Source organism: Narcine bancroftii, chromosome 3 (assembly GCF_036971445.1).
Source record: "Narcine bancroftii isolate sNarBan1 chromosome 3, sNarBan1.hap1, whole genome shotgun sequence".
NCBI classification, from domain to species: Eukaryota; Metazoa; Chordata; class Chondrichthyes; order Torpediniformes; family Narcinidae; genus Narcine; species Narcine bancroftii.
The window spans coordinates 335,417,427-335,441,092 of NC_091471.1; the positions used below are offsets into that span (position 1 = coordinate 335,417,427).

The 23,666-nt window shown below is 41.0% G+C and overlaps 1 protein-coding gene across 27 annotated transcripts in view; it reads left to right on the forward strand.

Moving 5' to 3' along the window:
* Positions 1-23,666, forward strand: part of spata20 (spermatogenesis associated 20) — a 352,217-nt gene that overhangs the window by 47,005 nt on the left and 281,546 nt on the right. For all 27 annotated transcript variants that reach the window (XR_011354678.1, XR_011354681.1, XR_011354685.1 and 24 more), the window contains one exon: positions 10,799-11,011. Coding sequence is in view for 21 of the 27 variants with exons in the window: in XM_069929404.1 (XP_069785505.1) it covers positions 10,799-11,011 (213 nt within the window). In the remaining 6 variants the exon portion in view is untranslated. The remainder of the gene's footprint in view (positions 1-10,798; positions 11,012-23,666) is intronic.

Consider the following 23,666-nt stretch of genomic DNA (forward strand, 5'->3'; position numbering starts at 1 on the left):
TTCCATTAACCTACACCCCCCCCCAGTACATTTTGAATGGTGGGAGGAAACCGGAGCCCCGGAGAAAACCCACGCAGACATGGGGAGAAAGTACAAACTCCTTTGAAAATGTTATTTCCATTCCATAGCCAGTTTAAAAATTTGTGAATATTTCCTTTTTATATATTGATCCAGTTCCCTTTTGAAAGGAAATTAATGTTGAATATATTTCTGTCACCCTTTCAGACAGAGCACTCTAGAATATAAAGGCAACCAGGCCAATAAATGTTTTTCGTGGTGTGACAGATTATGTTGTATTTTGTATTGTATATAGATATGTTTTTGGGAGATAAATTGTGGCAGGTTTTTTAGTGTAGGTCACATACAAACATTTCAGAACGGATCTCATTTAAAATACTGGAGCTCTGCTCAAGCCACACAGGCCGGCTCTGAATGCCTTTGCAAAAGCTTTGGGGAGTGCCTAAGGGACTTCACTAATGAATTGTTGTTGGGGGGGGTGTGGCAAGATGGCGTAGAGTCTAGACGTGTAATCTCGACCTCTCTGGCCAGACTTTTAAGTACTCGTTTTTTTAACTCTTTGTTTTCAATTTTAAATTTTTTAAATTTTAGTTTAAAGTATCAAAGAATTATTATGGCCACTAATGGCCATAATAAAAAAAATTGTATTGCTAGTACGTGGAAAGATACAAATATGATTGATATTAATAGATGACATAATGAGATGAAATATTGTTTAATAATGGAAAAAATCACGTATGTTTCGTGTGATAATTATAATTTTTTTGTTAATAAGTGGTTGTTATACTCAGAATATTTACATTTCAATTTATATTGATTAGATCTTAATATGTATATTTAATTTTTTTCTTTAATATTCTTTCTTTTTTCTTTCTTTATGGCTCTCCTTAGGAGAGTTGGCTGAAGGGGAGGGTGGTCTTTTATTTTTGTTTTCTTTCTATATAAAAAAAGTTAATGTTTATGGTTAATTGTTGCATATGTCATATATTATTTGTTTTTTGAACGAATAAATAAAGTTAAAAAAAAAACTAATGAATTGTTGTTTTGAAAAGCAACAGATGAAAGGACTCGGAGAATTAGGTTGGGAGCCACAGGCTGTCTAAGTGCAGGTTGCTGTTCCAAGAGGGAAATGTGGTTTTGCAAGCAGAGAGAGTCAAACAGGCTTCCTCTCAGAGAGAGAGACACACGCAGAGATCATTTCCACAGTGTTACAGCCAGCTGAAGTGGTGAATGTGGGCTCAGTTTTAACATTTAAGAAGAATGTGGACAGGTACATGGATTGGAGAGGTATGGAGGACTATGGACTGGGTGCAGGTCAGTGGAACAGGACAACCACAGGACAAGCTGGAAAGCGGTTGGAGCTGTATATTGCCTGGAAGAGAACTTGTTGTTCTAAGAGGGTCATGTGGTTTTGCAAGCAGAAAGAGTCAAACAGGCTTCCTCTCAGAGGGAGAGAGAGAGAGACAGAGATAGAGATCACTTCCACAGTGTTACAGCCAGCAGAAGCCGTTGGGACTGGAACAGGACAAGCTGGAAAGCTTGTGGAAAACCCCATTTGGAAGACAGCCTGGTCAAAGCCCTTATGGTTCATGCAAGAGGAGAGGACTGGCTGTCTGATGTTTCACTTGGAATAAGATAAACAAAAAGCCAATCTGTGGTGACCTGAAAGAAAGAGGTTATCATCTGGAGAACCCTGAAGGGGCAAGTTTAGTCAGCAAGACACTGAAGTGGCTGATGGAAGTACATCAATTGTGGATGTCCTGGAACAACAAATCTCTCTCTGAAAACAAATAAGAACCTTCCTGAGTGGTAACCATTTATCTTTCAAGCACAAAAACCTGGTTAACTTTATAAATGTTAATGCTCAGTATAAGAATTGCCTGCATCCAGTGAACTTGGAGGAATGAGAAGAGAGATTGGACTATGAACCAAAGAACTTTTCTGAACTTACACACACATTACACATATGTGCACTTAGAATTAGAAGGGGGTGAAGTTAGGTTAGTTAAGTTAAGTTAAAGTGTGATTCTGTTTTCATGTTCAAAGATAATTAAAAGCAACTTTTGTTCAAGTAACCATTTGTCTTGGTGAATATCTATTGCTGCTAGGTTTTGGGGTCCTCTGGGCTCGTAACCCTAGGATGTTGCCCGGACTTCATGGAAAGGTTAAGCAGGTTAGGATTTATTCCCTTGAGCGCAGAAGAATGAGGGGAGATTTGATAGAGGTATTGAAAATTATGAGGGGAAGAGACAGAGTAAATGTAGATAGGCTTTTTCCACTGAGGGTAAGTGAGATACAAATCAGAGAACATGGATTAAGAGTGAAAGGCGGAAAGTTTAGGGGGAACTTCTTCACAGAGAGTGGTAGGAGAGTGGAATGAGCTGCCAACTGAAGTGGTGAATGTGGGCTCAATTTTAACATTTAAGAAGAATGTGGACAGGTACATGGATGGGAGAGGTATGGAAGACTATGGACTGGGTGCAGGTCAGTGGAATTAAGAAAAAGAAAAGGTTCAGCACAGACTAGAAGGGTTGAAGGGGCCTTTTTCTGTGCTGTAGTGCTCTATGGTTCTAATAAAGCAAAATACACAAAAGTACTGGAGAAACTCAGCAGATCACACAACATCCATAGGATGTAAAAGGTAACCAACATGTCAGGCCTGAGCTCTTCGACAGGAACAGGAAAAACAGGTAGACACCTGAATAAACAGTTGAGGGGAGGGAGAGGATGAGAGAAGAGGAAGGGGAGGTGGGAGTACAGGCTAACAGTTAAGAGGTAATAGGAAGCTGAAAATTGATCAGAAGAGAGGGCAGAGGGCTAAGAAAGGTAGCTGTCTGTTAGGAGAAGGAAGGGAAAGGGATAGGGAACTGAGGGAAAGAGAAAGACTGGGGGAAGGGACTAACAGAAATAGGAGGTCAATGTGCAATAATGCACAAAACAGAAGTCTATACAGAGGATCGTTAAAACAGCTGAGGGGATAACTGGGCTCCCCCTTTCCTCTTTTGACAACATTTATTGAGAGCGGTATCTAAATATGGCTCAAAGAATTCTGGAAGACCCTTTCCATCAAGCACACAGTTTCTTCAACCCATTACCATCAAGAAGAAGGTAAAGGAGTATCAAAATCAGGACTGCCAGGCTGAAGAATAGTTTCTTCCCACAGGCTGTGAAAAGACTGATGAACAGTATCCTGTGACCAAGTTATTCATCCCAAATATTTATATGTATTTATTTTGATTTATTTATGTGATCTTTATATATTGTGCGATGTGTGTTTTGTGTGTGCGCTATGGTCTGGAGAGCCTGTTTCATTGGGTTGTAGTTGTATAATCAGATGATAATGAACCTGAACTTGAATGTACTATAAGTTTCATTGACTAGAAAAATTGTGTGCACAGAACAATGGCTCATGAAATTTAGTGCAGATAAAAGTCCTATGCGGCACGGATGGTGAAGTGGTTAGCGCAAAGCCTTTACAGCGCCAGCAATCGGGAGTTTAAATCCTGCACTGTCTGTAAGGAGTTTGTGCGTTCTCCCCTTGTTTGTGTGAGTTTTCTCCGAGGGCTCCAGTTTCCTCCAACCTTTCAAAAACGTACCGGGGTATAACTTAATGGGGTGCAAAGTTTCAGGTCGAGATCCTCCAGCAAGATAATTTTTCCGTTGCAGCTATTGTCCTTCATGTCTGTGCACCCTCTCCTTTCAAAAGTAAGCCCCCCTTGATTGTCAAAGGGCATCCGATGATGACTAACCAGTAATCGATAAAGGTTTAACTTCCTTAGTTTAGTTCTTTCTGTCCTTTAGAAATGTAGCAACTTGGTATGAACTAGTTTTAGATGCAAGAGTGCCCTTCTTATTGTGGAGTGGCTGTAGGAATTGATGGGTGTTGATGCAATTTGCTTTACCATGACTGGAATGGGCCAGGTCCTTCTTTCATTTTAAAATATTTTTTATTGATTTTCAGTAATAGTAAGTTTGTACAGTACAATTATGGAAAGTGGTACAGAAAAGAGAAAATAAGGAAAAGCATTGAGATTAATCATACACATGAATTTCCAAAGCACAGCCATAATAATAAAGAATGGACATAATAAATTTAAATTTTTTGAAACCCCTAACCCTAAGGTTGAAAATTAATATTGATGAGACAAAGTAGCTCACTTTGAAGTGGGACAACGTAGTGCCGAAGTTCTGCATCAACGCAAAACCTAGAGAGGATGGTAATAATCCATGAACGGGCCCCATAACATTTAGAATCTAATGTTTAAGTCATTCATCGTGTATCTAATTTTTTTCCAAATTTAAACGGGACATTACGTCCTGAATAGGTGGGGTATTATCTTTCCACTTAATCAAAATAGCATATCTGGCCAGCAACAAAGATAAAATGCGACATTTAATCTTCTCCAAAGGTTCCAAAAAGAGAAACTAAGGGATTTGGTTCTAATTTTAAATTGAGAATCACTGATAATGTTTGAAAAACTTCCCTCCAATATATTTCCCAACTGGGGCATGTCCAGAATATATGAATTAAAGAAACATCACCTATTTTGCATTTATCTCACCGAGGATTTGTATCTGAGTAAAGACGAGATAATTTGACTTTAGACGTGTGGGGCCCTATGTACCACTTTGAATTGCAGAAGGCAGTGGCGATTGAGTATTAATCGGTTTGACAATAAGAGTCCCAAATCTCATTGGACAGCAAAAGGTTCAAATCCTGCTTCCAGGCATTCTTAATTTGGTCTAAAGGGGCGTGCCTTAAACCAGTCCATTTGTCATAAATAACCGGAAGGTTGTAAATCTGAAAAATGTATCAAGAAGATTCATCTCATGAGCTCTAGGAAAATTAAGGATCTGAGATTGAATAAAATGCCTGATTTGTAAATATCTGAAAAAATGAACGTTTGGTAAATTGAATTTTCCAACCAATTGCTCATAAGTTGTTATGAATAAAAAGGTCTTCAAAAATTTAATACCCAATCTATACCAATTATTAAAAGCAGACTCCTGCTTGAGTAAAATGGGGCTTACAAGGGAAAAGCCCTGAAATCCAAAATATCTTCTAAACTGCACCCATATTCTTAAACTGTTTTGAACAACCAGATTGTCAGTTAGTTTATATGAAACAAAGGGAAGAGGGGACTCAAGAATTGTTGAGATAGAAACATTTTTGATGGAATTTAATTCCATTTCTACTTAAGCAGGACAGTCAACTTGATTATGAAATTGCAACAAGAACATAAGGTTACGCCTATTGTCCACCCAATAATGAAATCTGAAGTTGGGAAGCACCAAACCACCAATCCTTTAAGACTTTTGAAGTGGGTAGAAATTACACCACTTTTTATACATAGTTCCCCCAATTCAAGGAATCATAAGGTTTGGGTCATTTGGCTTCATTGGTGTTTGTGAGTTCTCAGGTATGTTTATTTGCTTCATTGGTGCAGGTATAGGCTTGGCTCTCAGCTTTTGATTACTTTTGGAAAGTGTAGTTGCCATTTTTCAATGTGAAGGTCAGAGTTGTTCCAATGAAAGTCAAAGTCAAAGAAGTCATTATGAGGCTGAAAAAGGAAAATTTGAAAAACCAGCATAAAATGATAAAAGACATCACCCAAACCTTAGGATTACCAAAATCAACAGTTTGGAACTTCAGTAAGAAGAAAGAGTGTACTGGTAAGCTCAGTAATCGCAAAGAGACTGGAAGACTCCAAATTTATCTCTGATAGATCAGAAACACTCTTGAGGAGGCAGACAGTGACTACTTCTGCAGAAGATTTTGTGAACAGAAATGCAGAGGTTACACTGCAAGATGCAACGCATGGCAAAGGTGGTATGCTTTGGATCTTGGGAGTTCTTTACTCTTGCCATCACTCTGATACAGGTTAATCTTGGTCTCATCTGTCCACAAGATCTTTTTTTCCAGAATTCTTTTAAATATATGTTAGCAAACTGTAATCTGGCCATCCTTTCGGTGGCTAATAGTGGTTTGAATCTTGCTGCGTAGCTTCTGTATTTCTGTTCATGAAGTCTTCTGCGGACTTCCGTTGATATATCCACACGTGCCTCCTGAAGAGTATTCTGATCTCTCGGACGTACATTTGGGTAACGAAGACGGCCATTGAGCCATTGCCAGACACTGCGGTGAATGAACTCCGGTCTCGACAACACTGCACCCCTGCTACTGCGTTGGGGGTTAGATTGAGGGTAGGTGTGAGGGCGACCAGTGAACTGACAGCTAGGGCGGGGGGTTGGGGGGAGATCTGGGGGGATGTAGGGGGCTAGGAGCGAGCAGATCAGGCGTTTTATTACCAAATAAAGTGCTGGTTTTTGGAGGTTGACAGTATTCGGAATCGTGGATAGAAGGTTAGATTCCTGAATTACACTGCTTTATTACTATGATAACAAATTGAATCTTGATCTTGAATATTCAGAAAGTCATAGCCACATAACGAGTATTACAAAAGCTACCACGTTTCAAAAGTTCTTTGCCACGTGGAAATAGAAGCTAGAATAGGCCACTCAGACCTCAAGCCTGCTGTGCTGTTCAATCTGATAAAGACCACCCTGGTCTCAGTTCGTATTCTGCGTCAGTTCGCCATAGCCTCTCTAACCTAAAGGGGTACAGAACTTAGAGACTTGTGAGCTCTGTGAGAAGAATTTCCAATAGACTTCAGTTTTAAATAACTGCCTAATTATCTTGTTACAATGCCCCTCTGCCTTGAGATCACAGTGATCGTTCTTGTCATTTTAATTATTTCTGAATTGACTTCCAGTCCAATGCTTTGCAGCTGCCGGACCACACAATGATGCAGCCGGACAGGACAATTATGCTCTTGTAAAATGTTGTCAAATCTACTTCCTCCTCCAGCAAAGGCCAGTGTACCCCTTGCCTTCTTAACTACTTCTTGTGCTTTTCTGTTCCCTACTTTCACTTATCGTTGTAAGGTGTTTTATGTGAACATTTGCAATGTGAGGCTGCTATAAAACAATGAATTTCATTACGCTATAAAAAAAAACCCAGAACATGCTGGATGTACTTGGAACCGGTAGCAACTGTGGAAAGAGAAACTGCAAACATTTCAGATTGAACACCCTTCCTCAGAACAGGGAAGGAGGTAAAAGGAGCATATTAGGCTGTAGAGGGAGGGTGGGTTAGGAGGGCTGTATTCAGTAAGGGTAAACTGGAGTGACAATAGGGATAAACTATAAACAAGGTTATTTGGTCAATGAATGAATGAATTATTGCAGTTACAGAGTAAAAAAATCAACAAAAGAATGGAGGAGTCAGAAAATGCAGGATAAAAAGATGTGCATAGAACGTAGCTGCACAAAAAACAGCCCCTTTGGCCTATCGAGTTGGAGCCGAGCTATTATTCTCCCTAGTCCCATTGACCTGAACCCAGACCATAGCCCTCCATACCCCTCCCATCCGTGGACCTATCCCTATTTTTCTTAAATGTTGAAATCTAGCCTGCATTCACTAGCAGCTGGCAGCTCGTTCCACACTCACTGCTCTCTGCAGAAAGAAGTTCCCTCAATGTTTCCTTTAAAAATGTCACCCATAATCCATCTTGTTTTTGTCTCACCGAGCCTCAAAGGAAAAAGTCTGCATTTACTCTATCTATGCCCCTCATAATTTTGTACACTTCTATCAAATCTCCCCTCATTTGCTGACACCAGGGAATAAACTCCTCCCTTGTTTAACCTTTCCCTGTAACTCCGCTCCTCATGTCCCAGAATCTCATTCACTCCCAATGGGGGGAAAAGGAGGAGGGGGAAAAAAGGCTGAGCTTCTATCACAGATGAATGGCAGATACAGACAGAAGTCAACTTACTTGAAGTTAGCTGTCTCCCTCCCAGCTGTAGAAATCAATCAAGACCCTTTGTTACTCCAATTACATTGGGTTGTCATTGTAACAGTTTAAGAGATCACAGGCCGAAACACCAAAATGGGATGGAGAATTAAAATGACAGGCATTTAATCACTCATTCCCAGTGTACAGTTTATTTAATTTTCCCCCTGTCAAATCCTCTAATAATTTTAGAGATCTCTGTGCAGTTATGCGTCAAAGGAAATGACACCAGGCCTGTTAGTCCTTGAGATGCATATAATTTTGCTGCTTTAATTTTGCCATTTCTAAGGTTGGTTCAAAGTGTTCAGAAGGAAACCTTGGAAAGATTTGTTTCTCCCTCTCTTGAAATAAACCCTTGTTTTCTTTGATGTTTTATTTCTTGTCTGATTTGAGTTAACTGCTCACTGAGGATGCGGCATCCTTGTCATTGAAACCTCTGTTCATGACTTTGTTCCCTCTGCGTTTGTCAAATCCAGTTCTGTTCTTGCTCTCCTTCGTCTTCCAAACTCAGTGAACTTGAGGTCACCTGAAGCTCCTTGGTCCTATTTATACTTTGTATTGATAAGAATTCTAGAAGCAGGTTGCATATGGTGTGATGCAGACAGGCAATATTGCTGTCTGGAAGTATCATATCTTTATAGTGGGGATGAGGACATAGCTGTTGTTGGCCAAATGTCGGGTAATGAGGAGTCAAAATATATGATGGAGATTGACAGTCTGGTTGGGTGGGCCAGCATGGCATTCTTGCTCTAATCAACAGCAAGAGCAAGGAGCTTATTGTGGACCAGGAAGGGGAGGCTGAGGTCTCATGCACCTGTCTTCAATGATGGGACAACAGTGGATAGGGTTAGTAGCTTCAGTTTCCTGGGCATCCATTTATTGGAGGACCTTTCCTGGGGGCAGCATATTATGGCGACCACGAAGAAAGCATACCATTGCCCTGTACTTTTCAAGGAGTTTGAGAAAGTTCGGCATTGAATACTCAAGTGAACTTCTGCTGGTGTTCTGTGGAAAATATACTGACTCGTTGCATCATGACCTGCTTTAATAACTAAAGTGGCCAGGAATGGAGAAGGCTGAAGAAAGTTGCAAACCTAATCAATTTCCAGCCACCCCCTCATTTCAATCCACTGCAGAAGTACCTTGAGTGGCTTTCTCAAGAAGACAGCTAACATTATGATGGATCACCATTACCCTGGTCAAGCTCTCTTCTCTCTGGTGCTTTCAGGCAGAAGTGCAGAAGCCTGAAAACTAGGTTCCAGAACTCCAACAACTCTTGGACTCTTGAACCCTCCATTCACCAGAACACCATTCCAGGACCACCAGAGATTGACCTCCTCTATTACAACATTGCATTTTTTTGCACTAACTACAAATGTGAGTGTTTATCTCAAGACAAATTTATTATCATCTGATTGCACAAGTACAATCCGATGAAACAGAATTCTCTGGTCCTCAGTGCAAAACCTGCAGGCACACAATCTAACATAAAACACTTACAGACAAACAATACATAAGTAGGACAAGTATTTTTGTAGACAAATAAATAAATGCATCTTGTTTCCTAAGTATGAGAGTCTTGGATACTTAGTGTGCACAGTTCCTTTGCTTGTTCAGCCGTCTCGCTGCCCGTGGGAAGAAACTATTCCTCAAGCCTGCTTGTGCTGGCTTTGACACTCCCATATCTCTTTCCTGATGGGAGCAGCTAAAAGGTGCTGTGTGCGGGGTGGAAGTGTGCTCGACTATTTTGCGAGTCCTCTTCGAACAACAATCCCAGTAGATCACATGAGTGGGGGGAGGGAGACTCCAGTGATCCTCTCTGCCACTATCCTCTGATCCATTTCTCTGCAGCCACTAAACCACACTATGACGCATCCTGCCAGGATACTCCATAGAGCTCCTGAAGAAGGTTGACATGATGGTGGCCGGTCGCCGTACCCACTTTAGTCTTCTCAGGAAGTACAGTCGCTGTTGTGCCTTCCTGCCAAGTGAGATGTTGTGAGTCCATGATAGGCCACTAGTTAAGTGGACTCCAAGGAACTTGAGGTTCTCTACTTTCTCCACTACAGAGTTATTGATGTGTAGTGGAGGGTGGTCGTTCCTGGTCCTTCTGAAGTCAACAATCATCTCCTTCATCTTGTCTACGTTGAGACTCAGGTTGTTACTCTCGTACCATTTCATGAAGTTTTCCACCTCTTCTCTGTAGTGCAACTTATCCTTTCATATTTATCCTTTCATATGTACTATAATTTCTTCTCTTGTGGTAATTTATACTTATTGTTTGTGGATTTAGAACATGATGTGTGATGACCTATGCAAACCCACTCCACCACAATCTAATCCACCTCACACCCATAACCCTCTATTATTCTTGCATCCATGAGCCTATCCGAGAGTCTTTTGAATTTCCCTATTGTTCCGGTCTCCACCTCCACTCCCAGTAATACAGTTCAGACACTCACAAATCTGTGTTTAAACATAAATAAATAAATAAACATATCTCTGACATCTCCCCTAAACTTCCCTTCATTTTTCCGAAATGGATGTCCTCTGGTATTTGCTATTGTTGCCTCAGAAAAAAAATGCTGGCCGCCTACCCTATCTCAGCCCCTCATAATCTTGTATTAAGTCTCCTTCCATCCTTCAAACTCTCATTCTTGATTTAGGGTTTAAAAATTATTTTGGGTTTGATTTGATTGATATATGGCTCAGGAAAAGACCATGTATGGGGATCAGTGGCTTCGACGTGTGGATGCTGCCATGATGCTAGCCTTAGTCTTCCCAGTACCTAACTAGAAAACAGTCCTGTTTGTCTACCAGTTGGGTTCAAGGTTTGGAAAAACGTGAGAAAAATGTCCTCAATATTTTTTTGTTGATGAACCTGTTGCATGTTTTTAGACAATGATTGATGTTTCATCCCTCTGCAGTCTGGCGGCTTCTACAGTGCCGAGGATGCAGATTCACACCCTTCAGCCAACTCTGCAGAGAAAAAAGAAGGAGCGTTCTATGTGTGGACAGAGCAAGAAATCAAAGATCTTCTCCCAGATCCTGCCTCAGATGCCACTCAAAGCACAACCATGGCAGATGTCTTTGCTTATTATTATGGCGTGAAAAGCAATGGGAATGTTGAACCAGCGCAGGTACTTCAATATAACAAAAACGTTGGGGATTATAAATGAAAGAACATTTTAATACACCTGGAGGGCAGGAAAATGTTGACTGATAATTGTAAAAGTGAAATATATAATTTTGGAAACCTGCAGTTTATATTGGGCTTGTTTGAAAATGGCTATTGACTTTCACATTCTCTGACCGGACATAAGTTTCATTGTTCCTGATCTAGAAGCAGGAGCACTTGTAGTATTCATTACACTCCAATGCAATAGAATTACTGAGTCTGTTTCCTTTTTGTAATAAGTATCAGGAAGCTGACTTATTAATCAGTGTTTTATTTTAAGAAGTTGGAGAGCTGTTTCCATTCCATTTATTGTAAATTTATTGCTAATTAATCTTGAATCAAGTGTTTTTGATTTGGATGTTAATTGGGGAAGGTACCAGCAATTTGCCAATCAGTTGAAATCTGATATATTAAAGAACAGCAATCTATTTGAAATACGGAGATCAGTTGTTCCTGTGTTCCTTGGGCTTCATCAGGTCGTTAGGCTTCATGTAAAGCATGCAGGTGGATTTAGTTTGGGTATTTTGGTTGGTCTGGACAAGTTCGGTTAAAGGGTCTGTTTTCACTTTGGATAACTTTGAGTCATCTTGTGCCAACTGCAAATGATTAAAATGTTGAAATGATCTGATGCCCAATCCTAGCTGAAACTGAAGGTCATGATCATTTGGTCATCTATCCTGACATCTCTGCTGGTTTGATATTGTTTTTAAAAAGTGCTTTGGGTCATGTGTTTTATACATTGCAAGATGATCCATTTATTTCATGACATTTTTCTCTGAGGGAGACCTGATAGAAGTTTTATAAAATTATGAGAGGCATACATAGGGTAAATTATCAGAATCTTTTTTCCCCCCAGAGTGAAATTGTCACATACTAGATGATGTGTGTTACACAGAGAGTGGTGGATGCCTGGAATGGGCAGATGTGATTGTTGTTTTTAAGAGGCTTCTAGATAGATGCATGAATAAGCTGGGAAATGGAGTGATATGTTATGTGCAAGAAGCAGATTTTCAGTTTAATCTCAGCATGACATTTGGCACAGACTCTGTGGGCTGAAGGGCCCATTTCTGTACTGTTCTATCTCCCCATATTGATAGATAGGATTGCTGAAAGCTACAAATTGAAAAGAAAAAAGTTCAGGGAAGTCAACAGGGATACATTTTTTACACAGAGTAGTTGGTTCCTGGAATGCATTTGCCAGGATGGTGGTGGAGGCTGGTACAGTAGGGACATTTCAAAGACTCAGACTGGCACATGGATGCAAGAGAATAGAGGGTTATAGGTGTGAGGTAGGGAAGGGTTAGTTTGTTGAATAGGTCTATATAGGTCAACACAACATTGTAGGCCGAGGGGCCTGTACTGTGCTGTAATGTTCTATTCATGATCCAAAAGTGAGTAACTTGTATCAGAGAGAACTTTACTCTCTCTCTGAGCTGTAGGTAGGAGCTATAGTCTGCATTAAATCTATTTCCACCTGAGATGTACATGATAGTCGCATTGAATGCTTTAGATGAAAAGTCATGTTTCCTGGAAAAATCATTTGCATGGTGCAAATTTGGATACATTTTAATGCAAATGTATCCAAGCCTCTGTATTATACAGCCAAGTTGGTATTCCTGGTGAATGTATTGCATCAATTTGTCTCCCATGGTATAGTCACATTTTAATAACATTCAATTTGCTTCATTCCTTAAGTATCAAGGCAGTTGTATAAAGTTTGGAAAAAGTACAATTGCACCAGTAGCAATGATATTGCAGTACTTTTATTTTGGGCGAATTTCATGTTGCCTATGCTTGAACCATCACTACTCAACCAAAACTGGTCCCTGTACACCACCTTAGATACCCGTGGCTCTTCAACTGGAAATAACTTGGTTCTTTTTCTTGTCTTTCACTGGCTGTAGGGTATTCTCTGCAAGGTTTTCACAGTGGAAAACATCCAAGTCAAGTCACCTTTATTTATTGTTCATACAGTAAAGATAAGGCAGCGTTTCTCCAGAACCACGGAGCATATGTGCATAAATATAAGTTAGAATAGAAGTTAAACACATTGAAATATTAAAATATTAAGATGTATAGGTAAAAGTCCACAGTATACTGTATACATATGTTCTGAATTCAGGAGTCTGATGGCTTGTGGGGAAAAAAACTGTTGCCCAATCTGAATGCAAGGGCCAGAGTGCTACAGTACCTCCTACCAGATGGCAGAAGGGAGAACTGTTTACTTGAGGGGTGTGTGGAGTCCTTCACAATGTTTATTGCCTTTCACCTGCATCGAGTGTTGTAGATGTCCTTCATGGCAGGAAGAGAGTCCCCAATGGTCTTTTCTACTGACTTCACTATCCTCTGCAGGGACGCGGTCTGAGGATAGAGGCTGCATTTTTAAGACACCGCCTCATAGATGTCTCGATGGAGTGAAGTCTGGTGCCTGTGATGTCACAGGCTGAGTTAACAACTCTGGCGTTTATTCTTGTCCTGAGAGTTGGTGCTTCCATACCAGACAGTGATGCAACCAGGCAGAATGCAGTTATTGAAGTTCACGAGAGTCTTCGGTTTCATACAGAATCTCCTCAAATGCCTCACAAAGTATAGCTGCTGACGAGCCTTCTTTGTGATGGCATTGACATGGAGGCTCCAGGACAGATCCTCAGAGATGTTGACACCCAAGAATTTGAAGTTCTTGACACTCTCCACTACTGAGCCCTCAATAAGGACTTCTTTCTGAAATCCACAATAATCACTTTGGTTTTGCTGACATTAACCGCAAGGTTGTCGTTGTTAACGAGCTGACCTATCTCTCTCCTGAATGCTTCCTCATTGCCATTTGTGATTTTGTAGACAACTGTGATGTCATCAGCAAACTTATAGAGAGTATTGGATTTGTGCCTGGCCACAGTCAAGGGTGTACAATATGCTCCTCTGGCTCCCATGTTACTTAATTCTATCATCCGCATACAATTGGGTGACCTCTATATCAAGTGCAGTTGACCTCAGCTGCTCTTGTATGTAATAAGTGATAATGTTAACTAAGCAGCAATTTAATTCAAGATATTTTAAAATCCATGAAAAGCTCAAGTATTTTCATTGGAGCCTATCCCATTTGCTCCTTCTCTTACTGTCCCTACCCCTTTGTTCATCTCTGTCATCCTTTTGCCTTAACTGTAGCTGAGAAGTTAAAACAAAGTTTGGTGTAGTTCATTCAGCCATTTATTTAATATCAATGCTTCTATAACAAAACGTGATAAAAGCAGGGAGTTCCTGAAATGCCATGCCAACATTTGTCTTAGTCACGAAAAAAAAAATCTGTTGCTCAAAGAGGCATATAAAATTCTGTCAGGACTAGACAGGTTAGATGCAGGAAAAATGTTCCCAACATTGGGGAAGTTCAGAAGAAGGGGGCACTGCCTGCGGATAAGAGGGGAGGTGTTTTGGACTGAGATGAGAAGTTTTCACTCAGTGTTGGGATCTTATGGAACTCCCTACCGTAGAATGTCAAGCGGCCAGTTCATTAAATATGTTCATAATTGAGTTGGATGTAGCCTTTATGGGATCAATGGATCTGGAGAGAGAGCAGGAATGGAGAACTGAAGTGGAATGATCAGCCATGATATTAAATGGTGGAGCAGGGTTGAAGGACTGAATGGCCTTCTCCTGAACTATTTTCCATGTTTCTATTCTCACATTGCTCATTGTGGGGTAATTATAAACTCTATTTTGCTGCATCTCTCCCTCCTGATGATTTAATCCATAGTACGTAGGTGCAGAATCAGGCTATTTGGTTTATTGAACGTGCTCTGCCTTTTGAATCATGGCTGATTTTTTTAAACCTCTCAAGTCCATTCTTAAGTCCATTCTTATACTAATAATTTATCACCCTTGTCACAAACTAACAACCCTTTAATTTTTGTTTGGAACTAAAGGGACTTTGTTAGGACTATCACAGGAACAGCAATGGAAAATTCACCAGACAGTGGCAAATTCAAAATAAAAGTTTTTATTAAACTATCAATAACATAACATTTCTTACTTATCCTTTGTTGAAAAATTCCCCTCAATTTCTTTCAACAGTGTCCTCTGAGATTTGAATATATTCCCATCATGCACAGTTTCCCGTTTAAACTCCTTTTCTAACCTTGAAAAGGATTTTGGTCTCTTAATTTTTTGTTTGCAGAGCTTGTGCAAATTTTTATAAATTGACTTGTAAATTATTTAGGACTCTCTATTTAAAGAAGACATCCAAATCTCCTCCACCTTCACAGTTCACTTTGTTATCTCCGAAGACACTCTTGCTTTCTCTAGATCTCTGTCTCCATCTCAGGAGACAAGTTTTCTATGGACGTTTTTTACAACATACCAACTCCCACAACTACCTTGATTGCATTTCTCCTCCTTTTGCAGGGTCTTTTCCCTCCATGACTCTCTCGTCCATTCATCCCTTCCCATTAATCACCCTCTTGGTAACTTCCCCTGCGGCTGCAGGAGGCGCCAAATTTGGGCCCACCCCTCCTCCCTCACCACCATTTGGGGCCCCCAACGGTCCTTCCAAGTGAAGCAACACTTCATTTGTGTATCCACAGGAGCCATCTACATCATTTGGTGCTCCCGTTATTGCCTTTTCCACATCGCAGAAACTTGATGCGCTTTGCTGAACACTTTTGCTCTGTCCCCATCAGTGACAGGGCTAGGCCAATGGCCAACCATTTCAATTCTGCGCCCCACTCCATCGCTGACATATCTGTCCATGGCCTCATGTACTGGTAAACCAAGATCACCCGTAAATTAGAGGAGCAACACCTAATTTTCTGTTTGGCCACTCTCCAGCCAGATGGCATTAACATTGACTTCTCAGGTTTCTGCTAGTCTACTCCCTGTCCTCCCTCTCTTCCCCATCTCTCTGTCTTCTTTATTTTACCTCTCCACCCCCTTCACAGAGCCAATCTACCCCCTTATTTGCTGGTATGCCATCCTTCCCATATCCACCTATTACGTCTTATGTGGTGCTGTGCTCTCTCTCCTCCCCCCCCCCCACCATTTTGTTTGGACGCCTGCCTACATTTTTGCAGATACCTCATACCTCAATGAAGGGCCTAAGCCCAAAATTTTGCTTATGTTCCTTTATCTTTGCTATATAAAGAACACTGTTTGACCTGCTGAGTTTCTCCAGCATTGTGTTTTTACTTCAATCACAGTGTCTGCAAACTTTCGTGTTTTACTTGCTTTCTTGTTCACCTATCAATTATGTGTATTGCAAAAAAAATCTCCACCTTCAGTTCCACCCATCTCAGAATATCAGATCCTTGCTCGTCCTGATTCAAGAAACTCAAAATTTATCACCCTTGTTACAAACTAACAACCCTTTAATTTTTGTTTGGGACTAAAGGGACTTTGTTCGGACTATCACAGGAATAGCAATGGAAAATTCATCAGACAATGGCAAATTCAAAATAAAAGTTTTTATTAAACTATCAATAACATAACATTTCTTACTTATCTCTAAACTTACCTCTAAATTTAACCCCGCAAAGCACATATGTAATATGTGTGTGTAATAAAGTTACACTCTGAAAAGTCAATCCTTAAAACTTCATCATTGTTTTAGTCTTGCTTGAAGGTCTTAAATTTTTAGTTCAGAAATAATTATAAAGCCCTTTTAAACATCATACCTTCAGGCCTCTTTACTCACAATTCTTTTGATGAGATGTCTTGAGATATTCTTTAAATAGAAGTGATAATCTTTTGAGCCACCAATGTACCTCCTGTGAAAAGGACAATACAATTCCTGTCTTCCCAGGATCAAATCTTTTTCATGAAGATATTGGAATCTGTTTTCCACACGAAGAATCTGTCTTCTTTACAAAACCACTCCATATCTATAACAACCTCTGACCTCATCTCTGTTCAAGAGGCTTAAGTGGTTTCATTTAAAAACAGATGGCTTCCTCAGCAGTTCTTATTGAGTACTTAGATACTTCAGTTTTTAATAAAGCAAACACTCCATTGTTCTTGAATAATTAAGAACTACTTTGGATCCATTAGCTCTGTTTTTCCAAGATGCTGCAACTCTGAGAATGAGTACAATGGTTCTCTGTAAATGTGCTGTGACCTGTGTGTGACCCTATACCAGCCCACCACTAACTTACTAAGAATGCATATACAATATTTTAACTCTACAATTTACTTTACTACGACATTTTTTATAAGAAATATAACTTAACCAAGTGATCAAGGGGAAGAAGGCATGCTTCAACCAGATGCATTAACTAGACTTTTCTGGTTGGTGCTAACCTGGTCTCCTGTTCCCCCTCCCTCCTTCCCTTCCTCTTTCCACTTCTCCGTCCCTTCCTCTCCCTAGCCATCCCTCCTCCCCTTGATCACTGCTGTCCCCTCCCTTCTCCACCTATCACCTCCTGCCTTTGTGACCACACCTCCCCCCTTACTCTTTTACTCATCACCTGCCGACGTTTTTCCATACCTCGGGCTCAAGCCCGAAACATCAGTTATATATTTTTACACACTGCTTGACCTGCTGAGTTTCTCCAGCCTTGTGTGTTTTTACAAATACTGTGGATGCTGGAATCTTGAGCAGACCAAGAATTGCTGGAGGAACTCAGCAGATCAGATAACATCTATGGGTGAAAATGGTCTGTCAGCATTTCAGGATTGGAGGCTGGGGATGTCCAAGAGGTCATCAGGCAGAAAGTCTGAATGGTGGGAGATGGATAAAGGGAGAGACCACCAGGAAGGAAGTTGAAAGAAAAATGTGAGAAAAATAATAATGATAATGAGAGAAATAGTGGGACCATGTGCGAGTGGAGGATTCCAAAAATGACAAAAATCAACCTGCATGCCATAAGGTTTAAAGCTATCCAGGAAGAATATGATTTGTTGCCACTCGAGTTTATGTTTGGCCTCACCTTGACAATGGATAAGGCCAAGCAATGGCTTACTTCACTGAGTATCATTACATCACTCTGAAATAGGAAAATTTAAGCACTTATGAAGAAGAGATGAGGCTCCCTAGCAGCACGGTGTGCATAGTGGCTAGTGCAACATTGTTACAGCTTCAAACATCAGGACCAGGGTTCGAAACCTGCGCTGTCTGTAAGGAATTTGTACGTTCTCCCCTTGTCTGCATGGGTTTTCTCCAGGGGCTCCAGTTTCCTCCTGCTGTCCAAAACGTATTGGGGGTTGTAGGTCAGTTGGGGGTCGTGGGCCGAACTGGACTGTTACTGTGCTGTATGTCTAAATTTAAAAATGTAAAGTTGAAAAAGTATGGAATTATTGAGTAGGGTGAAAGATGATGACGCTTCTAGCAAAAGTAGTAGTCAACAAAAATAGAGATTATGATCTGTTTTAAAAATGTCATTGTAATTGAGTCAAAGTCATTGATGGAGGGCATCCAAGGTTGCTTGAGACACATGTCTTGCTCATTAGCTCTTGCTCAGTACACCAGCCTTGGTAAAGGACTGTCAAAGGCAGAGGGTGGAGTGACAGAGAGCACAAATTAATCAGCTTCACATCCATCTGATCAGAGAAGCCTTTGTAACCTTGTCATGATCATTAACAGAAAGAAAGAATCTAAAGAGTGTTTCTCGAGATCTCAGGTCATCCCAGTATTCTGTATTGCCAGTCAAGTATTTTTCAAATGTAATCCAAGAACTTGCAGCAACTGGAAAGTACAGAATCTGATCCCACATAAAATGTTGGATTGGAAATCTGTTAAGTCTGATGTTGGCCCGAATCCCAGGCAAATCTCGCCTGCCATGAGATTTGTTATGTATATTGGGTAGTATCATGTAAAGAAATATGAGAAAGTTAGTCCCCTGTTTACTCCCCATTTCTGAATGTTTGGCCATTATCTCTCAGCTTTGTGGTTCACAAACTGCTTCTTCCTCCTCTAAGATCTATAAGCAGGATGGTTCTGCAAACTCACTGAAAATGGAAAAACAAACCTGTCAGAGATGATGAAAGTCATTCAGCGATGGTCCGATTATTGAGACAACAACGTACATGAGTGCTTGGAGTCGGTAGGCAGGTCTGTATTTAGGGAGTCAGCAAAGTACCTGGATGAATTCCCCACCACTTTCATCACTAAGTGTGGAGAAGACTGCATGAGAAAGCAGACCATAAAGGCACTTGGGAACCATGGATGAACGAGAAAGTCAACTTGATGCTGAAGGCCAGGTTAGAGGCATTTAAGTCAGGCGAGCTGGCAGTCCACAAGAAATCCTCTGAGATCCACAAAGCCATTGAAGAAGTCAAGAGATGGTAGGGCGTGAAGATCGTGTCCCAGGAGAACATCATGGATACACATGACCATGGCAGGGCCGGCATGAGACCACGAGTACATGCAACAGTGTAACAATCCTTGATGAGTTAAGCATGTTCTATACTAGGTTCAAACAGGGAGGTGACAACCATGTCAACTACTGCAAGTAATTTATGATCATTGATGCTGAAGTCACTGTGGCTTTCCATTTGGTGAACTTGCAGAAAGAGACTCCAGGTGGAGACTCCTGAGAGCCTCAGCAGATCAGTTGGAGGATGATTTCAAAGACATCTTTAATCTGCCTCTACAACATCTCCACGATTGCACTCAACACTCCTCAACAATATGCCATCTACACCCAACACTGTACAGCTAAATATGGTTGCAACACCATCTTCAAATATGTTGACGACACCACAGAAAAGGGCCGGGTATCAAATAACAATGTGTCAGAATGTAGGAAAGAGATTGAAACTCTCAGTGGCATGGTTCTAAGATAACAACCCCCACTCTCCCCCAACCCCCAACATTACTAAGATGAAGGAGATGATCATTGAGTTCCGGAGAGTGGGCAGTGTCTACATCCCTGTCCACATTAATGGCGCTGAAGCTGAAAATGATGATGGCTTCAAATTCTTGGGAAAAAATATCTCCAATGACTTGATCTGAATAAGCACATCGACGCGATGTTCAAGGAAGCAGGTTCCCCCCTTGAACTCAAACATTTCTACAAAATTTCCATCAAAAGCATAGAGTTACAGAGTTCTGTGTTGTGTATTGGCCTATGTGTTGTGTGGTTTTGTGTTGAAAAGTGACAGTTTGCCTTACACTGGTATCCCATTGGCAGAGATGTCGCTGCAACTCAGGAGACCAAGGTGACACCAGGGCGACGTTCGAGACGTCTCCGCGACGTCTCCAGACAAGGTGACAACCAATTTGCCTGGCAGTCGTGGCGACGTCTCCACAACGTCTCTGGCAGTTGCTGCGACGTCTCCGTGACATCTTTGGCAGTTGCTGCGATGTCTCCTCAGTCTCCTTGGTCTTCAGCAGGTCTCCCCAGTTGAGGACAAAATTAGTCTCCGCAACGTTGCCGCAACTGATGGAGACCTGCTGGAGACTGGAAAAAGTCTTCAAAAAAATTGAGTACGTTTGAATTTCCCGCAACTCCCCGGAGACCTGGCTAGTGTCCAGGAGACATCACGGAGACTCGAGTCGCCACCAGGTCGCCACCTAGTCTCCAGGCCAATGAGTTAGGCCCTTTAGAGAGCCAAGGTGAAGGCGGACTGCTGAGAGAGTGGGAGATGGACTGAGCATGTGCAGAAAATTATCTAAAAATTTCTGGACTTGGACAATAAACCACCACTGGGGATGCTGTGGAGTGGAAGACTGCGCAAAACATGAGTCATGGTCTGGAAGACAGTTTAGAATGTTGGGATTTCAAAAAGGGATGAACATTCCGAAGGCAGCCAGAAGGATCTGGACCAAGCCAGTTGTTCCTTTCTCTGCAAGCAACACAAGAAGACAAGTTCGAATTTTGTGACCTCTCTCTCTCTCAAAGATCTTTTTGGCTTCAGTTTACCAAACAAATTGAATTTTGTTTATGATCTTTGCTTCGGTTGAGATCGAAGTTTTGCGAGTCTTGTTTTCTGTAGGCTGGTTGGAAATATAACGTAGACTTTAATTACATATGATATATTTAGGCTGGGGAATTTATTAGTTTTACATTGTTATAGAAATTTGCATAGTAACCAGTGGGCATTGTTATAAAAGGGGGGATTTTGAATTAAAGTTTGAAGGTGAATTTTTGTTAATAAAGTAATTGTTCATCTTTACCTCTGTGTTATATGCCTTCTTTGTGGTTGCTGGTTTGATCTTGTAACAATACTCATTGCATACAACAGCATTGGATGGGTGCTACTCTGCCTAAGATTATAAGAAACTACAGAAGGTAGGGAATGCAGCTCAGAACATGATCCATATTTCCCTCCCCTCCCATTGACTCCATCTACATCTTTTATCAGCAAACTGAAGAACCCATCACAGTCTCTTCTCCCTTCTTTCATTATGGAGACAATTTAAGAGTATGAAACCATTCACTAAACAGCCTTAAAGACAGCCATCGGGCTTCCGAATGAACTCCACGTGAGTGCAATCATGATGTCTGTTCTGGATCTTTTTATTTCAACTGTTGCTGCAAAATCAATTGTTTTGACCACTCCTCTTACCTATTTTAAGTTTTTTCCTCAGAATGCAATAATTAAATATTGACTGCCTATCCTTTGCCATGGATGCAGCATAACCTGCTGAGTTTCTACACCACTTTTGTATACTGCATCAGAACCCAGCATCTGCAGACTTCTTGTTTACCTCAATCAGGGTGGTTAGTATGTGCCAGTATAAACAAAGGAACAAAAAGCTGCAAAATGAAAAGCTACAAAACTTGTCCAGCAAAGCAGTCCATAAATTCTCCTGGGTGGCCCGTGATCTCCCCTGGGCAGCCAGTGAATTCTCCCCATGGCAGCCAGTGAATTCTCCCCTGGGCAGCCTGCGATCTCTCCCCGAGGCAGGTCACCCATTGTTCCATTTTAGTTTTTCTCAACCAGAAGTTTCTTCCCACCTTTATACCATTCTTTATGGCTTGGACCAGTCTCTCTGTGACATCTCTGATGCTCTCCACTACTTTGGTTTCCATTGTTCTGGTCTGAGCCAGCTCATTCTGGCAATGGATGTACAGATCCTTTTTACCAGATTAATTGGAGGGCACTTGATAGCTTGAACAGGGTCCCAAAAAGATTCCCTCCACTGACACACTCAATTGCTCCAACTACTGTCACCCACACTAGATCAATTAATTACACAAAATGCTGGAGGAACTCAACAGGTCAGACAGCATCAAAGGAAGGCAATTGATTGTCAATGTTTCAGGTCTTACCCCTTCATCTGGCATCACCAGGAAAGATTTCCAGTGATGGGTTTCGGCCTGATATGTTGATTATCTATTGTGTTAAGAACCATGCATAATGAACAGCAATAGACAATGAACCAGACAGTGTTTAATTTTATTTCTAACTCTTAAACTATAGTCTTAACTTTTAAACTATCCTTAACACTAAATCTATCCCCATCTATGCGCAGGTGTCGTGTGTGTGTGTGTGTGTGTGTGTGTGTGTGTGTGTGTGTGTGTGTGTGTGTGTGTGTGTGAGATATGCCCAAACCATTACAGTGCAGGCCAAATTCTAGAAAGTTACTTCAGAGTTCAGTCTTTCAAATTCAGTGTTGAAGCAAAGGCCTTTGAAATTTGATGCTCAGAATTGATGTTGATAGGAAGACTGAAGTTCTGGCAGCAACAGACTCATAAATTCTTTTTGCATTGCCTTTGAAGATATATCCATCCACACGAGCTATGATCATAACAGTCCAAGTCCTTTTGTAGGTGAAACTTGAACTGGGCTGCCTCCACGAAGCTTCCAAGACCCTGGCAATGGTGTCTCCAAGTAACTTCCCTGCTGGTTACACTTTAAATGAAGCAGTCTCTCCAAGTGACCTTCAGTGTTAGTCACAATCAAAAGGAAGCACTTTGCTTTCCAAAAAGACCCTTCTGGCACAGGTCAATGCACCGAAAAGGCCCAGTCATTCATGGAGCATGCTTTGCTCTGAATTCCACAAAATGGCTGACCACAAGAGCTGATTCACAAAGCTGCTTTCTCTCCAGCAGTCAGAATGATTCTCCCTTACAAAATCAGTTTCTTTGCAAATGTATCGAATTCTGGACCAGACTGTGACAAACCTCCCCTCAGTTCTTCCAATGTATCGAATTATCACTGGGCCGTGACTTGTGTTATGTTGTGTGAAATCTTAAATGTTAACTGACCATTCAGTTCCTCCTGTCTATACTATCCCTTACAGTGATAATCCTATTTTACTAACATGGGAGCTCGTAATAAATGCCTTCCAGAGATGCTGCCTGATCTGAGTTCCTCCAGCATTTGTGTGTTGCTCCAGTTTACCATCATCGTTTTGCTCAAGATTACAGCATCCCTAGTTTCTTGTGCCTATTTTATTCTGTGTTTGGCTCTTTTACTCCCTTTAAGGATTAGAATATTGTCATCCTTGAAAGGAAAGGATTCAGATTTAATTCCTGATAACATTAATGTGTTGTTTGCCATGTGAAAACAGTTTCTGTAATTTCCTCATAATAGCCACTAAACAATTATTTTGAGATCTTTGGATGATTTTTAAAAAAGGTGCAATGCAAAACTGGGAAATGTGCATACACTGCTTACATCAGACAGCATCTGTGAATTGAGAAACTGAGTTTATGTTTTAACTCTGTTTCTCTTTCTGCGTA